This window comes from Delphinapterus leucas, chromosome 18 (genome assembly GCF_059928025.1).
Source record: "Delphinapterus leucas isolate spDelLeu-1000000601 "Yukka" chromosome 18, BTC_Dleu_Yukka2, whole genome shotgun sequence".
In the NCBI taxonomy this organism is placed as follows: domain Eukaryota; kingdom Metazoa; phylum Chordata; class Mammalia; order Artiodactyla; family Monodontidae; genus Delphinapterus; species Delphinapterus leucas.
In genome coordinates, this window is record NC_143146.1 from 48,959,126 (window position 1) to 48,975,032 (window position 15,907).

The window sequence follows — 15,907 nt, forward strand, 5'->3', positions numbered from 1 at the left end:
AAAGACATGTTAACAAATAAATGAGCAAAATAAAGAATAGATAAGCCATTTAGTATACCCCAATAAGTCTAAACCATAAAGGTCTTCTTAAATATGGAAAAGCAATGCACTCTTCTTGATTTAATTTATATTGTCAGAAGAAAAGTAAAATTAAAAGAAAAAAGGTCAGATTGACAGGGGCAGAATATTATGTTGGTCTGTAATTTAGGAGATGCCACTTACTGAGTGTGAGATGGCAGAGATATGGGATGTGTGGAGTAGCTGAAGGAAAATGCAAACAAGCAAGAGTAATGTGTATTAGAACTTACCTCTTTGTTTCTCCCTCCAGACCGTGACCCAGGTACCATTCCTTGTTTACTGTTTACTCCTGGGCATAATAGCCCAGGGAAAATACACAGTAGGAATTCAATAAACATTTGTTGAATGGGTAGAAAGAGAGGCTTATTATTTTAAGATGCCACAATAAACATGTACTTACTTTAAAATGCCATTTATAAATATGTGGTTTCATTAATCATGTAAGCTTATGAGAGGTCTTATAAAATTATTTTTCTGAAGTCCTTTAGGGTCTTGAACCAAATTATCTTCAAACTAATCATAAATATGAAAAGCCACTAGTATCATTAGGCTATGACTCCATGGTAATTATCTGACTAACCAACTTATCTAAGCTATCTGAAAGCCAGGTAACCCATTCCCACTGAGGACCTAGCGACAATATTGTTAAATAAATTTTTCCAAAAGTTTATTTTACTGGCAAATAAAGAACTAGAGCACAAACAGTTGTGATGCCACAGTTGCTTTCCAAAATAATTATGATCAGGGTCCCTGAAGTACGCAGTGTATTAATGAATTCAAGGGAAGGCAACGCCACTATTAGTAATAGCTTTTTATTCGGAGTCCTCATTTTCCAGATAGGTCACATTAAACACAGCCATTAAACAATAGCATTGAGATAAATCCATACAATGTATGCTGCTTTGTTGTGAATTCTTGTTCACCAATCACTTGGTGCAGCTAAGAACCTTATGGAGTGATGGGGCTGATAAATGGGAATAGCCAACCTGCAAAACACTGGGGCCAGGAAAGTCAGACTTTATTCAGGTCTCATTCAATTATGTTTCGAATCAACACATCTTGATAGCCAAAACTCTCATTTGAATTAGTGCTCCGATAAATGCTCTGTGTTGTCAAAAGAATATAATTAGGCAGTAATGAGTGGGCATATATTATGCCAAACCTCAGTCTACTTGTTGACCTCAGCAGCTTCTAGTCCATTAGGCAACAAACAGCTTTTAACCTGGTGGTAATAAAGCATACTGCTCTATTACTACATGACTTTTTTTATGGTGTCATTTTTTAAATTGAGCAGTACCTAGATCCTTTAAAAGGAAGTCATGTTTTACAAGATCTCAGCTAATTTTGAAAAACAAAACAAGTCAATTTTCCAAACCAGAATTCAAATAATTTATGAAGTAGTGAGCCAATATTTGCATATTGCCTGCAGTAAGGATAAGTATGTCAGGTTAAGAAACAATGTGAAAGCATTCTTTGAAATTGCATGATATGTCTCTTTAATGTTCACTTTGGTATAGGTATAACTAACTGATTCTCACAACTTTTAATTTTGATGAAAAGATCTTTCATCATTAACATTTAATGAAAAAATTGTTTTGTTACTGATATTGTGTTTTTAGTTCATCAGTAAACAGTTTTTAGAACTTTAACTTTCTTATGAAAATTTCTATAAATTCTTTTTCTGTGCTTAACTTCAGTTATTTAAGGGCCTAAAAGACAAAGTATTCAATATTATTATTCATTTTGAATGTGTGGGATTTTTTTGAGGGGTTAGTAATTGGAAGATGTGAATAAAGATAATTTTTTCACATTCTGAATTGTGATAAAAACACCTTGAAATATTACTGTTTGATCATGCATCACCCCTTAGAGCAAGCTGCTCCCCAAAGGGGTAATTTTGGTATCTCGTAGACTTCCAAGGAAGCTGAGCACCAGAGGTCTGTGGTAAAGGCAGTTGCCAGCCAAATGAATAAAAGCAAGATTCCCTCAACTCAACTATAAAAGCTTAGCATCCTGACTGCTGAATTACCACCAACTTGTAAATAAATAATCACTACTAAATACAGATAATGTGTTAAACAGCTAACACTAGTAAATCACTGGTGACAGAGAGCCTAAAGGTAATCCCTCACACATTGGCACAACCAATTCTTAAAATCTGATAGTGTTTTAATGTCTTCAGACACATATAATAAATTGAACAACTGGTTACTCAGCATTAAGAACATTTTAAAAATAAATCCTACTCTCTTTGTTGATTTCATTTACATACTGCCTTAGATTTTACTACTTGGCTATCTGTCTAGTAAGAGAGAGGCAACACTTGGTAAGACTAAATGGAAATCAGTTTTCCATCAAATTTCAGCTATCAAGCTAAATCAACCTGTAGTCTCCTGGCAAAAAATAACATCATATAATAGAGACAACACATTTCATATACATAAATTGTCCAAAATATAGAGAGTCAATTAAGTTTCACATGTACAAGAACCCTTCTTTTCTGACTTAAACATTTACAAATAATAAAAACCAAGAGTAGAGCTTTGGAAAGGCTGTTACTGGGAACCAAATACAGTTCTCAAGAGAATAAGGCTGATGGGAGTTGTCCATTCTTCCCTTTCAAAGCAGTTTTGCAAACGAGGTACAGTCTAAAATCTTGACAGCGTTTGATAGAAATATTTTCAGTTGGATTTTTCGAGGTTTAAAATTACAAAGCTGAATTCACTTCAGTGTTTGTTTTTGCTTTTGTTTTTTATTTTTAATATAAGGATTTTATGACATTTATGTTGTTTCTACACTGGCTTGGTGGCCAGGAAAGAAGGCACAGAATTCTCCACCAGTTTGCAAATAATGCATTTTTCTGCTCCCATGCACAAACAACCTTTATTTAACTCAGCACCACATTTTCTAAGGTATGGGCTGGAAACTGTTTGTCATGAAGCTGTAAAATGCAAAAATTTTTAAACGCTGAAGGAAAATGTCAATCAAGACATTTTCCCATCTACTGCTACTTCAGCAAGCGCTAATTTTATTTTTCCCAATTCCTGAAATTTGAGGTTTCCTAGCCTCATATGGAAGTAAGTTTGAAACACGCTAAATGTCACAAGGAAAGGTGCAAGAAAATGAAGGAATAGACGGTGTATTGTTCTCAAGGGACACTAATAAAAAGAGGCAGAAGAGCGCGGAAAAAAAGGCAAACTTTTTGTTAAGACCCAGACCTCTTGTAAAACACTACACAATGCAAGTAACCAGTGGTGGTACCACACATGCATTAAAGCATTTTGCATGGTTTTGAAATATAATGGGGACACACATCTTGAACCACTTAAGATACTTTTGAGAACCAATCAACAATATGATATCTACATAGGTAGCAGCTGTATGCTGTTGAAAAAACATGAAGAAGTTTCAGGTATTGGTACAAATGTAATTCTTGTAATTTAGCATGACTTTAATAAAAGCTTCCACGAAGGACTTGTACATAACCATGACTGACAGATGTATTTTTTGACCTTTCAGTTAGCTCCATCAGCTCACTCAAACACATTTTGAACAGATTATGTACTGTAGTACTTGGTAGACTTTACATTAAACAAGAGACTTTGCTCTGAGGCACTGCTTCCAACACTCCATGGGGAAATGGAAGCAGGAAAAAACAAAACTCATAGAGTTCGACAGCTACCAAGGCAACACTTGCCATTTACAATATAAGCCCAAATATTTTTGCAACACAACTATATATTAATTTAATAAAATACACAATATAGCTCTTATACACTCAACAATTTGGCTCATATGCACTGAATCTGCAATAAATCAATAAAAATATGTCATTTGATGTAAACACATTGAATCTTCTTACATTTGCACATTTAAATGGTCATGTGATTTGTGTATGTCTAAGACGTTTTCGCGTTCCTGAGCTATTTTAGTGTCCACAAATGAATAAAACATATCATTCATGTTAATTGTCTCTGAATATCATTACTCAATGGTAACTATTTTTCAGAACTTTTCTAGGTCAAATTTAAAACATATCCATCATTATTTATGTTTGTTGGACACTAAAATGCTAAAGAGGCATTTTAAACCTTTAAATTTTCTTCTCCTTTCATGAAGTGAATTAGTCTACGTGTGTGCAGGACAAAATGGACTATACCTTTTTACATTGAGCTTTTATACGATATGAGGTGTTTTACAAATGACTCAGTTTTTAATTTTTTTTGACTAATGTTATGGAATGTTTTCTGTGTTTCTATGCGTGGCAGGTAACTTTATACAGAAATGTTTACCACAAATATGTGTTAATGTTTGGTGTAGCTTGGACTACTGCAAGGTCGTTTCAGGACTTTCAGTAGAAGCCTGTGGTGACTGCTAGAAATCCTACCACAGATCACAAATTATGACCCTGCTTTGTATGGGGTTTATAGGTAAACAGTTACATCAGAATAAATCACGGAGTACAGTCTTAGAGCAATGAGAAAAAAACTTCCATTCTCACACTGCATACCTTCCTAACAGATAGTCACAAGGTAACTTGCCTCCTCATCCTCCTTTTTCTTCTCTCTTTTTTCTTCTCTGTTTTTCTTTCCTCTTTGAACATCATTAATTCTGTCCTAATATAAGTTTGGTCAAAACAAAGCCATTGTTATTTCTGAAAAAGAAACAGCAGTGAAAAGAACATACTTGTGGGCACTTCAGATGTTCACTAAAAGCCTTAAAGCAGCATCGGTCTTTCTTTATCCCTGTAAAATGGGGTTTTCACCAAGAGGGGTCATTTTTAAATCAACAGAAGAGACAAGAAAATGCCAATGCTTTTTTTTTTTTTTTTTTTTTCACTTTCTCACAGCCACAGGGTCATTTCCCCGGCAGTCCTGCAGAAGCTTGTCGATTTCTCTCACGACTTCCTCTGCATCCACCGGCTCTCTGGCCAGATCTCTGTTAGAGTGGTCAAGCTGCTCCAGGACAGCGCCCATTTCACTGGAATCCCGGCTGGCTCTTGAATGTACATCGGCGAAGACCCTTGCCATCTGCTCAGAAGCCAGGAAGGGAGGGTCTCTCGGTTGCTTGCTGGGGGACAGATACTGACTGTCAGTGGGCAAGTACTGGCTGCTCGCCTCGGCCAGAGCCCCTGGCTTTGCTTCGCAACCATCCAGGGAGCCTTTCGTTGAGGTGCAAGGCTCGATGCATGCCTTGGTTGGGCTGCTTGATGCTGAGGGGACCTCTTGGAGGAGAGGGCTCAGGGCACGTTTGGCTTTTAAATAAGGTTTCACATTGGCAATGAGAATCGTGTGCTCTCGCTTGTCTTTTCCAAATGTACAAAAAGTCTTTTTCCCAGTGGGATTCACAGTTTCGTAAGTCTCAGTCTCAACATTAGCTTCAACTGTGGGTACAAAGAGATTTGTGCGGTAATCTGCGTTTTCAGCCTGATTGGTTGCAGGGAACTGTGGCATCCAACACCTGTCAGAATGACCAAGCACTCGGCATTCATCTGTGCAATTAACACACTCTTCTGGTTCTGCAAAACAAAAGAGAGGACAGCAAATCCAATCATTAGGGATGCCTTTACAGTTCTACAAAGGCTGCGATCAGCTCTCCCTGGGTTTGCTTGACCTCTGATCTCTAAATTAAAAAGGAAAAGAAAACAATAATTAAAACATTTCAGGATGGTTGCATAAACCTGCTGGTTGAGACAACGGTTTTATTTAAGTCTATTCTCTAGGTATTAACAAATTTCCATAGCCTGGGAAGAAGTAAAAGTGGCCACTGGAGAATCATTCTCAGTAGAGTAGAATATCACTGTAAACTAATCACCTGGGGATATCAGTTAGTCTTTGTTCTGTATAACCCATCCTGGAAACAGGGAACTTCAAAAAGGATTACCAGGTTTAATTTTTGAAATCAAATAACAGTGCAAAAACTGAATCACAAACTTCCATAAAAAGTCCTAAGCTGCTATTTTTTTTTATGTTTTATCCCTATTTTGCTTGTAATTGTTATTTTGGTGACAGTCATGAAATAAGGTTTTCCTTTAAAAGCCTGCTTTTCCTACTGAAGAGTAGCAAATGGAATTTTCTATCTGAATGTGTTATGAATAAGCTTGTCAAAAAGTGCACATTGCTATTGTAGTAGATTTGCGTATGGATCATGTAATCAGTTTTCTTCACTTCAGCTTTTTGTTTTTGGTGTAAGTAGGTGAAAATGTATTTTGTAAACAGATATAGTTCAGAATGAATGACGAATCATGATTTCAATTCTAAATGATAATGATTTCTGTGAGAATTTTTGCTTCTCTCTTTTGTGATAAGCATGTAGATAATCTAAATAAAGTACTGTTTAACGATCACTATTTCAAAGATGCTGAACAAGAAAATATGAAAGAAAATTCCTTCATTATGACAACAGCTGCATATGTCCATGAACTCAATATTTTAAAAGATAACTTTGAACTACATCTTCCCAGTTGTCCCTTTCACCTACAAATCATTATTTTCCTTATGTTTAATGATCCTTTTTAAATCAGGGACCTTTTTTTCAGGAGAGGATATTTACAGTTTAACTCAATGTGATGGGAATAGAATTCCTTACTCATTTGGCAACCCTTGGGATTGCCATTTAATTGATGCGAGAGGATCTCCATAATGTATAGTGTCCTGTGTGCAAGGGAAAAAGCAGCAAATTTAATAGTGCTGATAAATTTATACAGTTACTTTTCAAAGTCATATACAAAATCTGAGTCTGTACTTAAAACACACAAAAAATTCCTTATACAAAAAGAAAAAAAATAAACCACACTTTAATTATCTCAAAAGGTTTTAGGATAAAATAATTTCCTATGAAACTAAACTCTTTTAGAAAAGAATCAAAATGGTGTTTTGACAGAACAAAAATTCTGTGGTATTTCATAGCATGTATCATTATTCACACTTGAAATGTTAAAAAGAAGTATCTACATGGCTTGTCTCTATTTTAATTTTGTCTTACTTTTAAACATATATTTACCTAGGAGTGAATAAAATATGTTAAGTTTATTATGTAATGCAGGCAAGAATGCTGAAATGTAGTCTCAAACTGAACTATCTACACACAGACTCAAATACTATCTATGATTTGAAAGGTTGTCAGACAGATGGACACCAACAGAAGCAAAAGAATCTAGGCATTTAAAATTTTCTAGAAGCCTCCCTGTGCAGATTTAAAGTAGAGCAGAATTTAAACAACAGGATATCAGAAAAGTTTACTATCAGGTATCTGTTTTCATTACCTATTCTGAAAGTGAATCTTCAATATTATGCCTGTGTCAGTAAGTGTTAGAAAAAAAAATACATATCATTTCATTCAACTAATCTTATCCTTCAAAAATACAGTAGAAAACTTTACTATCTATTTCACTTGCTAATATTTTTGTATCTTTTAGATTTGTGATTTTTAAAAACTTCATTTACAACTCATACACTCTCTTTGAAAGACACTAACAAAATTTTATTTTTCAATATTGACTGGCCTCAATTTCAGCAATTTCGATAGCCCAGCTTTGAATGAATTCACTATGAATTTAAGAATAGAGTGAACAGGACAGAATAATGCAGATTTATGAAAGTGTAAATTGACCTTGAATTTGAAACCATCAACATAAAATTATTGTTTGCACTTCACTACTGAAACGCTGCAGCTTTTTTTACTTGACTTCATGTTACATCCTAGGGAGCAAATTTTGAGTATTGATTACGACACATTATATGCTGTTCACTTTGTCATTAGACTGTAATTTTGACAGCAGCATTTCACAGACAGTGAAGAAAATCAAATGGACCCTTCTGTACAAGCTGCAGAAACTAAGAACATAAAATGAACTATAACTGCCAAGGGTCAAATAAGAATTTTTGAGAGAGTAGAATTATTTCTGAAGCGACATAAATAAATAGATGACTAGGTAGACACATAAAAGAGACATAGGTAGTACATAATGAATTACTAGCTAGACCAAAAAAGTAGACAAAATGGAAAAAAATGAAAGAAAAAGAGAGGCGAGAAGGAAACCAAAGTGAGGGGAGAGAGGGAAGGATGGAGGGAGGAGTGAGGGAGGAGGGGCTTAAAGGAAGGGGAGTCGTATTAGGAGGATTTCTGCTATGCACACCTTCTATTATATTTTTAAAAATCCACTCAATAAACTAAGTGTGTATAATAAAGAATAATAGTGTGGAGGATTTTCTCAAGCCCTAGGACTATAAAGGTAGATAATAGCTTCTTTCTGTACCTTAGGGAAAACGAATCCCGAAACAGATATGTTGAATTATGAACTATAAAAATGAAAAAGAAGCAAATTACACAGACAGCCACTATTTGCATAGATTACATATTTGTATCAAAAAACAAATTTAGGGATCCTGGACAGAAAACAAATTTAGAGATGCTTGATCCAAGATTCATTTTTTCTTCTGGACCAATCTGGGATTACAAAGAAATTATTTACCCTCATTTTTGTCCTTTCCTTAGTATAACATAATAACCCTTTCACAGAATGCACCCCTTGCCAAGAAAGATGGGATAATCCAAATGGTATATAGATGAGAGAAACTGAGAGATAGGCATATTTATATTGCAAAGTGAAAACAACTCTGAAGTCCGACAGCTAGAAATCTGGGCAGTTCTGTCTATAGAGAAAGTTTACAGTGTCTAATCTTTTAAGTGTAAAATTCCCTGAAGGATCATGTGACAATCAGAAATTTAAATACTTGTTTAACATTAAGAATCATTTTCTATACTACTATAGTCACTTCTGACTATTATAAAAGCTCCCAAGGGGAGGGATATAAACACAGTCATCTTAATTAGTTCAATTTTGCATCTTAATTTATATGATCTTTTTCAAAAGATATAATCACTTAAATTACTGTAAGTACTTGCAGTTCAGCTGCCACCATAAACTATACATGCACACACACACACACACACACACACGTATAGATCTTTATTTGCATGTGTGTAATAAAATTGAGCTTTCTCCAGGAAATAGTCCAAACAAAATTTAAAAACTCAAACGCATGTCCAATGCATTCCTGAAAATTAAAAATCAGTAACTACCATAAGAGAAATACAGATGAATGAATAAAACACACAGGAAAGTTATATATTTGTAATATAAAGGATAGCAGATATATATAAAACATATATATAAATATATTTATAAATATAAAACCTTGTATATAATTTACATGTATGTATAAATCTTTTTATTTAAAATCACCAATAAACAACCTTTTAATCTTTCCCTATGCCCTTCAACTATGAGTGTGAAACCTCTGACTGGATAAACAACTTGACTACTGATTTTAGAATTTTATATAATTCAAGTTGATTTAGACATAAAGATGTATGAAATCTGCAAATTCATATTAGCCAACAAATCTGAAAGCTCTCTCTCTTTTTTTTAACCTAGATTAAACTGTTTAATAACTTAAAGATATTAGGCAAACAAACATTTTTTGCCAAAATATACCTTCAAAGGAACAGGCATTGTGAAAGTTACATATATATGAGGAAAAAAATATTTAGGTAAAACATCAAATTATCTGTTCCCAAATTATTGTATTTTAGCGATCTTCCACAAAGGTTACCAGAACTTAATGTCCACAATGTGATTTTAACCTTGTAATGTCACTACATCATGAAGAGTACACAACCATTTCAAGATGGGTAAGAGGTGCCAATAATTACAATGTAGAAGATTAAAATTTGAAGCCAAAACACTATTTAAACCATCAAAGATTAACAAAGATTAAGGGGCCTCTATTGAACATAGTTATTTTGGGAAAAGTCAGGAGAAAATCCTTGCGTGTTGTGATTCGGAACTGTTCACTGCCGAAGAAACACAGTTCGAAGAGCCACGTCATGAAATTTCTTTAGAGTAAATCTATCTCTTTACTACAATCTGTCTCACTCTCAGGAAGGAATTTATCACAATTCAAAAGATAAGCTTATTTTCCCTGTCTTCAAAGCATTATACCACATAACCCAAAGAGAGATACTTAGCAACTAATTTGTTAACACTTAGGGAAATATTAGAAAACATAAAAGGATTTCCTCCCCTTAGTTTCATTGCCTGTTTCCTCCAGAGCCCACACATCTGTACAACTGAAAACATGCTTATTATTTCTAGAATAAGAGTTTCAGATATGCATCTGATTTAATTTTTATAATGAAGAAATAAACGTCTGTGTCATAGAAATCTGAAAACCAAAATCCATTAATCAGAACATCAGTGAGGAAGTTCTAAATTGTTGTGGTTGTGGGGAAGGCTATTTGAGAGAGTTTTCTGTGCTTTATGACTGTCAACAAAATGGTTTTATTTCAGCTCTGTAAATAGCTTTAAATAGGAATAGTGCTCTTCTGTTAGTGTGGTGGTTGCTCCTGTTTCTAACAGCACCTTAAAATTGGAGTTGTTTCCAAGTAGAGAGCTCTATAAATGAAGTTCATTTTTTATTTGTTCTCACTTTTCTTTTGTATTTCTATTTTACCTTCTTTCACCAGTGTAAGCTTTCATAACACCTAATTAGCTGTCTGGGAAAGCAGAGAGCTGGCACCCATCTATATTTATGGCTGGCCCAAATGTTCTGGAGATTAACTCTACAAAACTTAAAGTTGACGCCCATCACAGATTATCTACCAGTAAACAATGGCAAGCCAGGACCTTAGACTGACAGTTCGTGTACACCAGTTTTCTACTGAAAGTTTTTAATGATTTAACCACAGCTTGCTTCACTGCCTTTTTCTTTCTTCAGTGCACACAAACACACACACACAATTTTACACATGTACACACACTTCTCTATGAGCACAGCAAATTACAATTAATCCAAATATATTCTAACATATCAGAGAAAAAAACACCAATATTAAAATAGAAATCTCGTCAGAATACAGTCCAACAAACCTCTACTAAAATGTTTCTTCAGTAAATTGACATAATTCATAATATCCTGCAAACTGACAGTTTTCTACCACATACAGTTCTCTCTTTTTTTGGCAATGTTAATGATTATTCACTTACTTCCCTTTACCATCCTATAAACCCCTTACACTTGTTATGATGATAGGGTGAGTCATTCCATATAAATGGCACTTTAACAATCTATATTCATTCAAATTATTTCCATTTTTGATTTCTATGTCTCATTTACTAGCATATTAGTTAAAATTAAACCTTCTGATTTCACACTATCTGACTATGAGGGGGTAAAAATTTCACTTTCAATATTACTTCTAGAGACAGCATTGGAAAGTTGTCTCAAAACGTCTTTCTCTGTGTCGGGGAATAAAAAGAAACAAGTATCCTAATATTATAATTTTATCACATGCTATTTCTTCTGCTAGTATTCACATGACTTCCAGGCTTAATTTTAGCACAATTTTTAATAACCTTGGTGTATCCCTTATTCAGGGAAGAAAAGAGAAGGGTAAGGGAAAATGTTGCATCAGAGTACAATCACTTTATTTAGCCAAGTGATCTTTCATCTATTGCCTTGTATTTCCCATGTTTCTCACTTGTGCACAGTGATCTAGGCTGTTCTACTAATCAAATAACTGATATACAAATACACAGATGTGGGATATGTTTTTGCTTCTTTTATTTTTTAATGTAAGATCACGTATCTTGTTACAATATGCTCATTTCGTGAGCATGCTTGTTCATGTGTTGGCAGTGATATAATGATAAAACACTGGGTACTAGACTCCAGGAACTTAAAATATTTCCTAATAATTGGTCATAAGAAATAATAATTTAGAAACATAGTTCATGGAATAAAAATACTATGAGAGAAATGTATATATTTTTAGGTGTATGTACTGCTGATCTGGCTTCCAGAATTTACCTCAGTTGTGAAATGCCATTCTATCTGCTTTTGATAGGCAGAGAGCACATTTTGAAAAGGAGGTTATAATAATGCTATCAAATAGTCAAACCGTGGCAGCTTAGAAGTACCAATCCTCTGGCGTGCAATTACATCACACAATGCTTCTGAATGTATCGCCACAACTTCATTCAGGCACCAGAAACCACTGTCCTGTATCACATTCAACTGAATCCAACTGCAGCTGGGTATTTGGAGTGCTGGGAGCATTTGCACTTACTATTCAATGCACCTGCACACCTTTGGGGATGGTTTCAAGTGTTTGTGACCCTTTGGACATAATAATAGGTCTACCAGAATGAATCTTCTGGCATAAATACTGACAACCACAGATAATGCTCTGAGATGAAGAAAAATGAAATTAAAGGGAAATATATGTTAAGGAATGAAAGCAAAAGGATATAAGGAAATCTGATATGGAAGCACCCGAAAAAAAAAAATGAGAATCTAAACCACATATTGAGAACCTATGGCACAAATATAATTGTGTCCTGTGGCACAGTGTCCTGAAATTAACATTCAAAATTTAGCTGCCACCCTTCCCCAGTCCCATACTGTAGGTGCAGCCATCCCCTGGGGTAGTAGCAGATGCTTAGAAGTGAAGGCACAGATAAATAGGGCCATCTCTTTCTTAACAGGTACGCTCAGGAGAACTGGCTCTGCAACTCAATTCTATACTAAATGGAACAAGTTTTTGTTTTTGTTTATATTTTTGCTTTTTTGAGAAAAGGACTCTGACATAACCTATCAAGGAAAAACAATATAACTCAAATGCCCCACCAGAGTAAAGACAGCTCAAATTCATTGGGAGTAGTAGATGTGTGTAATTCAGCAGTTAAAGGAATTATACTCAATCATTCATAAGGTAAGAATGAACTAAGCATCAACTTTGTGAACTGGAAGTTTTCAAGCAAAGGCATCTTCGAAAGAATGTTGTGGAACAGGTGTTGTCTCAAGTAAAGGTTTGTGGTAAATGAACCCACGTTTACCCACCTCTAAAATTCTCCAGTCTGGAAGGCTGTATCTCTTTACCAAGGAGTTTACAGTTTCATTAGAAACTAGAAACTTGATTTGAAACCACCATAAGAGAAATAATTCATGATTCGTTACATTTTGAACTATGTTATATGAATGTCAAACAACAGAAATACAGAGAAAAGTGTAGATTGTAACATGGTGAAAGGCTTTTTAGAAGAAGTGGTGCTTGATTTGCAATTCAAGAGATGATCAGGGTTTCAACAGACAGTGGAGAGCAGGGATAGGGTGATCTAGGTAAAGAGATTAGAAAGTGAAATGATTACCACACAGAAATGTGCGTTTCACAGGGTGATAAGAGAGCAGATTTGTAGGTCAAAAGATGTATATTGCAATGCCTAAAAACAAAGTAACAAGGGAAAAACTGGCTAGAATGTAAAAGAAAATGGAAAAGCTCTGAATAAAAGACCGAATTTAGTTTAACGGGTAATGGAACACTAATATAGGTATTTGAGTAATTTATTGTATATCTCAGAAGATTCTTGAAATACTTAGGAGCTTGACTGAGCAGTACTGAACAACATTTATGAGCCTAAAAAACTGCTTGGTCACAGAGCAAGTAGTATTCAAATCAGCATTACTTCTGGTACAGGTATCTAGCGTTTGGGCTCCAACCAGGATTATCTCCAACAGAGCACAAAGGACCTGTCATAGCTCTGGCACCATCATTCCAACTCCAGTCCTACCCCATTCTGCTTGCGTCTCACTCCACTTCTCCTAAACTAAAGAAAGACTTAATGTATGTTGATTCAACTGATATTGTATATTAACAATATAAATCCTGAATTTTATAGTTCTGCATTAGAAAACTATTTTCTTTCTTCCTACATCTACTTTATCTCCCTTCCTGCTTTCTCAAATTTGCTATTATTATTAACCAACCATAAGATTGCATATGATGACATATCAGAAAGCTTAAAGGATTCTAGAAGGCCAGAAGAGGGAAGGTCTGGAAGAAAGAAGATCATTATATGTATCTAGAAGAGAGGTAATAAACACTCCTACAAGGCAAGGAACATGGCCACAAATAAGGTAGGTAGATGTTGAATCTCAGAAACCTTTCAAAATTTATTCTGGATCTCAAGAAGAATAAATAATTAATGAAAATATTCTCCAAAATACTCATTTCTATTTTGGACAAAGATTATGCCACAATTTTCCAATTGCATTATATACTCTAGCGTTGCTCCCTGACTCTTATTTTTTAATCTGTTTGCCTCATCAAGTTCCTTATGCCCCTGGAGGATCAAGACTCTGAGGTCCTAGTATATTCTTACATGCTCTATTCCTTGAGAATACACTCAATAATCACACTTCTGAATTTGAACAGAATGCTACCATTGATATAAAGGAAGATGAAATTTAAAAGGTATCAAATACTATTGGTAAGCTATAATAAGAATGACCACCCCTTACAAATTACTCAATTCATTTATGAGAGTGTCTCGTCAGTTTTCAGAATGATCCCAGGACCTAAACAAAGTTATACATAATAGCTCTCTTTTGCTATGAGATACACAGTATTTAAAGTAACATCAGATCTATCTGTTAAATACCATATTGATATAAAATTCTGAAGCTTTCTATTTATTATTGAGGGTACCATTTTCAATAAAATAAATAAATCCTTCTTGACATATATCCACTGAAACATGGAGGTCAGAATATTTTCCCCTTAAGGGAATTTTTTAAACCAGAGACACTGTTATTGAAATTAAAATCTATGTTTAAGTAATCATCTCTTTATAATTTTAAATTATGTAAACAGTGAGTATTCTAAAAAACCTACACCTCAGCATCTATTAAATTTCTTTCATCTCTCCTAGGTTTCTCCTTTTGGCCTTTTTTTTTTTTTTTTGATTCTACTGCATTGTGGGTCAAATGTGCCAGTTTCTCTCTTTTGTTTTAAGGTAGTTGCCTCGTATTTTATGCTTTATCTGACAGCTACCATCAACATATGAATTAATTAATAAGTCCTTGTAATTTTAGATTCTTGAAAGGGTTAATGCAGCTTCCAAAAAAGCCTGATTTATATGCAGTGAGAAACCTATGCTCTGGCATGCAGTAGTTTGTAAAAACTGTTTGGTTTACAGGGGCAAATTTAAAATTCTAGCGACTTAAACAATACTGTGAGTTTCAGACCCAAAACTATTTAAATATACTACTATGGAGGAGATGTTTTCCTTATGCTTTTATCGCCTGTGTAAGCTAACCCCATCTCTGATAATGACACCATTTTTGATGACATGGATGAATACACCTAAAATTCAAGTCATTCTCCTAGCAAAGTGGTAATTATTAAGGAAGGTCAATGAAAACATGCCTATTAAACTGAACTCTTTGTAAAAAGGAAGCAAGATCGTCTTATTAGTTTTTCTCTCCTGCCTGCTATCTGGTTTCTGTTGGGATGTATTTCTATTTACTAGTTTAAATCCTACTGTTCACCTTGTTTCTACCGCTTTTTGTTTTTTTTTTCAATTGCTAGAGACAAGTAAACGGAATCAGTATCATTTCTGGCATTCTCAGAAAACAGAGTTAATTCAGATGCAACTAATCCTCTCTTACTTATTATTTAGTAATCAATGCTTGTCAATAGGATTTGGGAGTCCCAGAAGATGGATTTTTTAAAAAGATTTTAATATTATAATATTTTAATGATATTCTGGTCTCCAAAGTCTATTCATTAAATTCATAGAACTATACTCTAGAGATAGATCTAAAGTTTCAATTAAGTTACCTTAAATTAGATGGACATGCTTCCAAAAGAACAGATGGGTGCCTTGCTCAGATGAGTATTTTTAAAAATGTAATTTTTTAAAAGAAATAAGTAAAAAAAAACATGTTTTCTTTCAAGATTTAAAGCTGTGGGAAAAATATATGAA

At 34.3% G+C, this 15,907-nt stretch overlaps 1 protein-coding gene across 1 annotated transcript in view; it reads right to left on the minus strand.

Annotated features, from left to right (window-relative positions):
• Nucleotides 1-585: 585 nt before the first annotated feature.
• The window catches only part of PCDH17 (protocadherin 17), a 106,749-nt gene continuing 91,427 nt past the window's right edge, over nt 586-15,907 (minus strand). The window contains 4 exon segments of the mRNA XM_089899473.1: nt 586-4,669; nt 4,672-4,714; nt 4,717-4,732; nt 4,918-5,596. Of these exon segments, the coding sequence (XP_089755599.1) occupies nt 4,593-4,669; nt 4,672-4,714; nt 4,717-4,732; nt 4,918-5,596 (815 nt within the window). The 3' untranslated portion in view covers nt 586-4,592.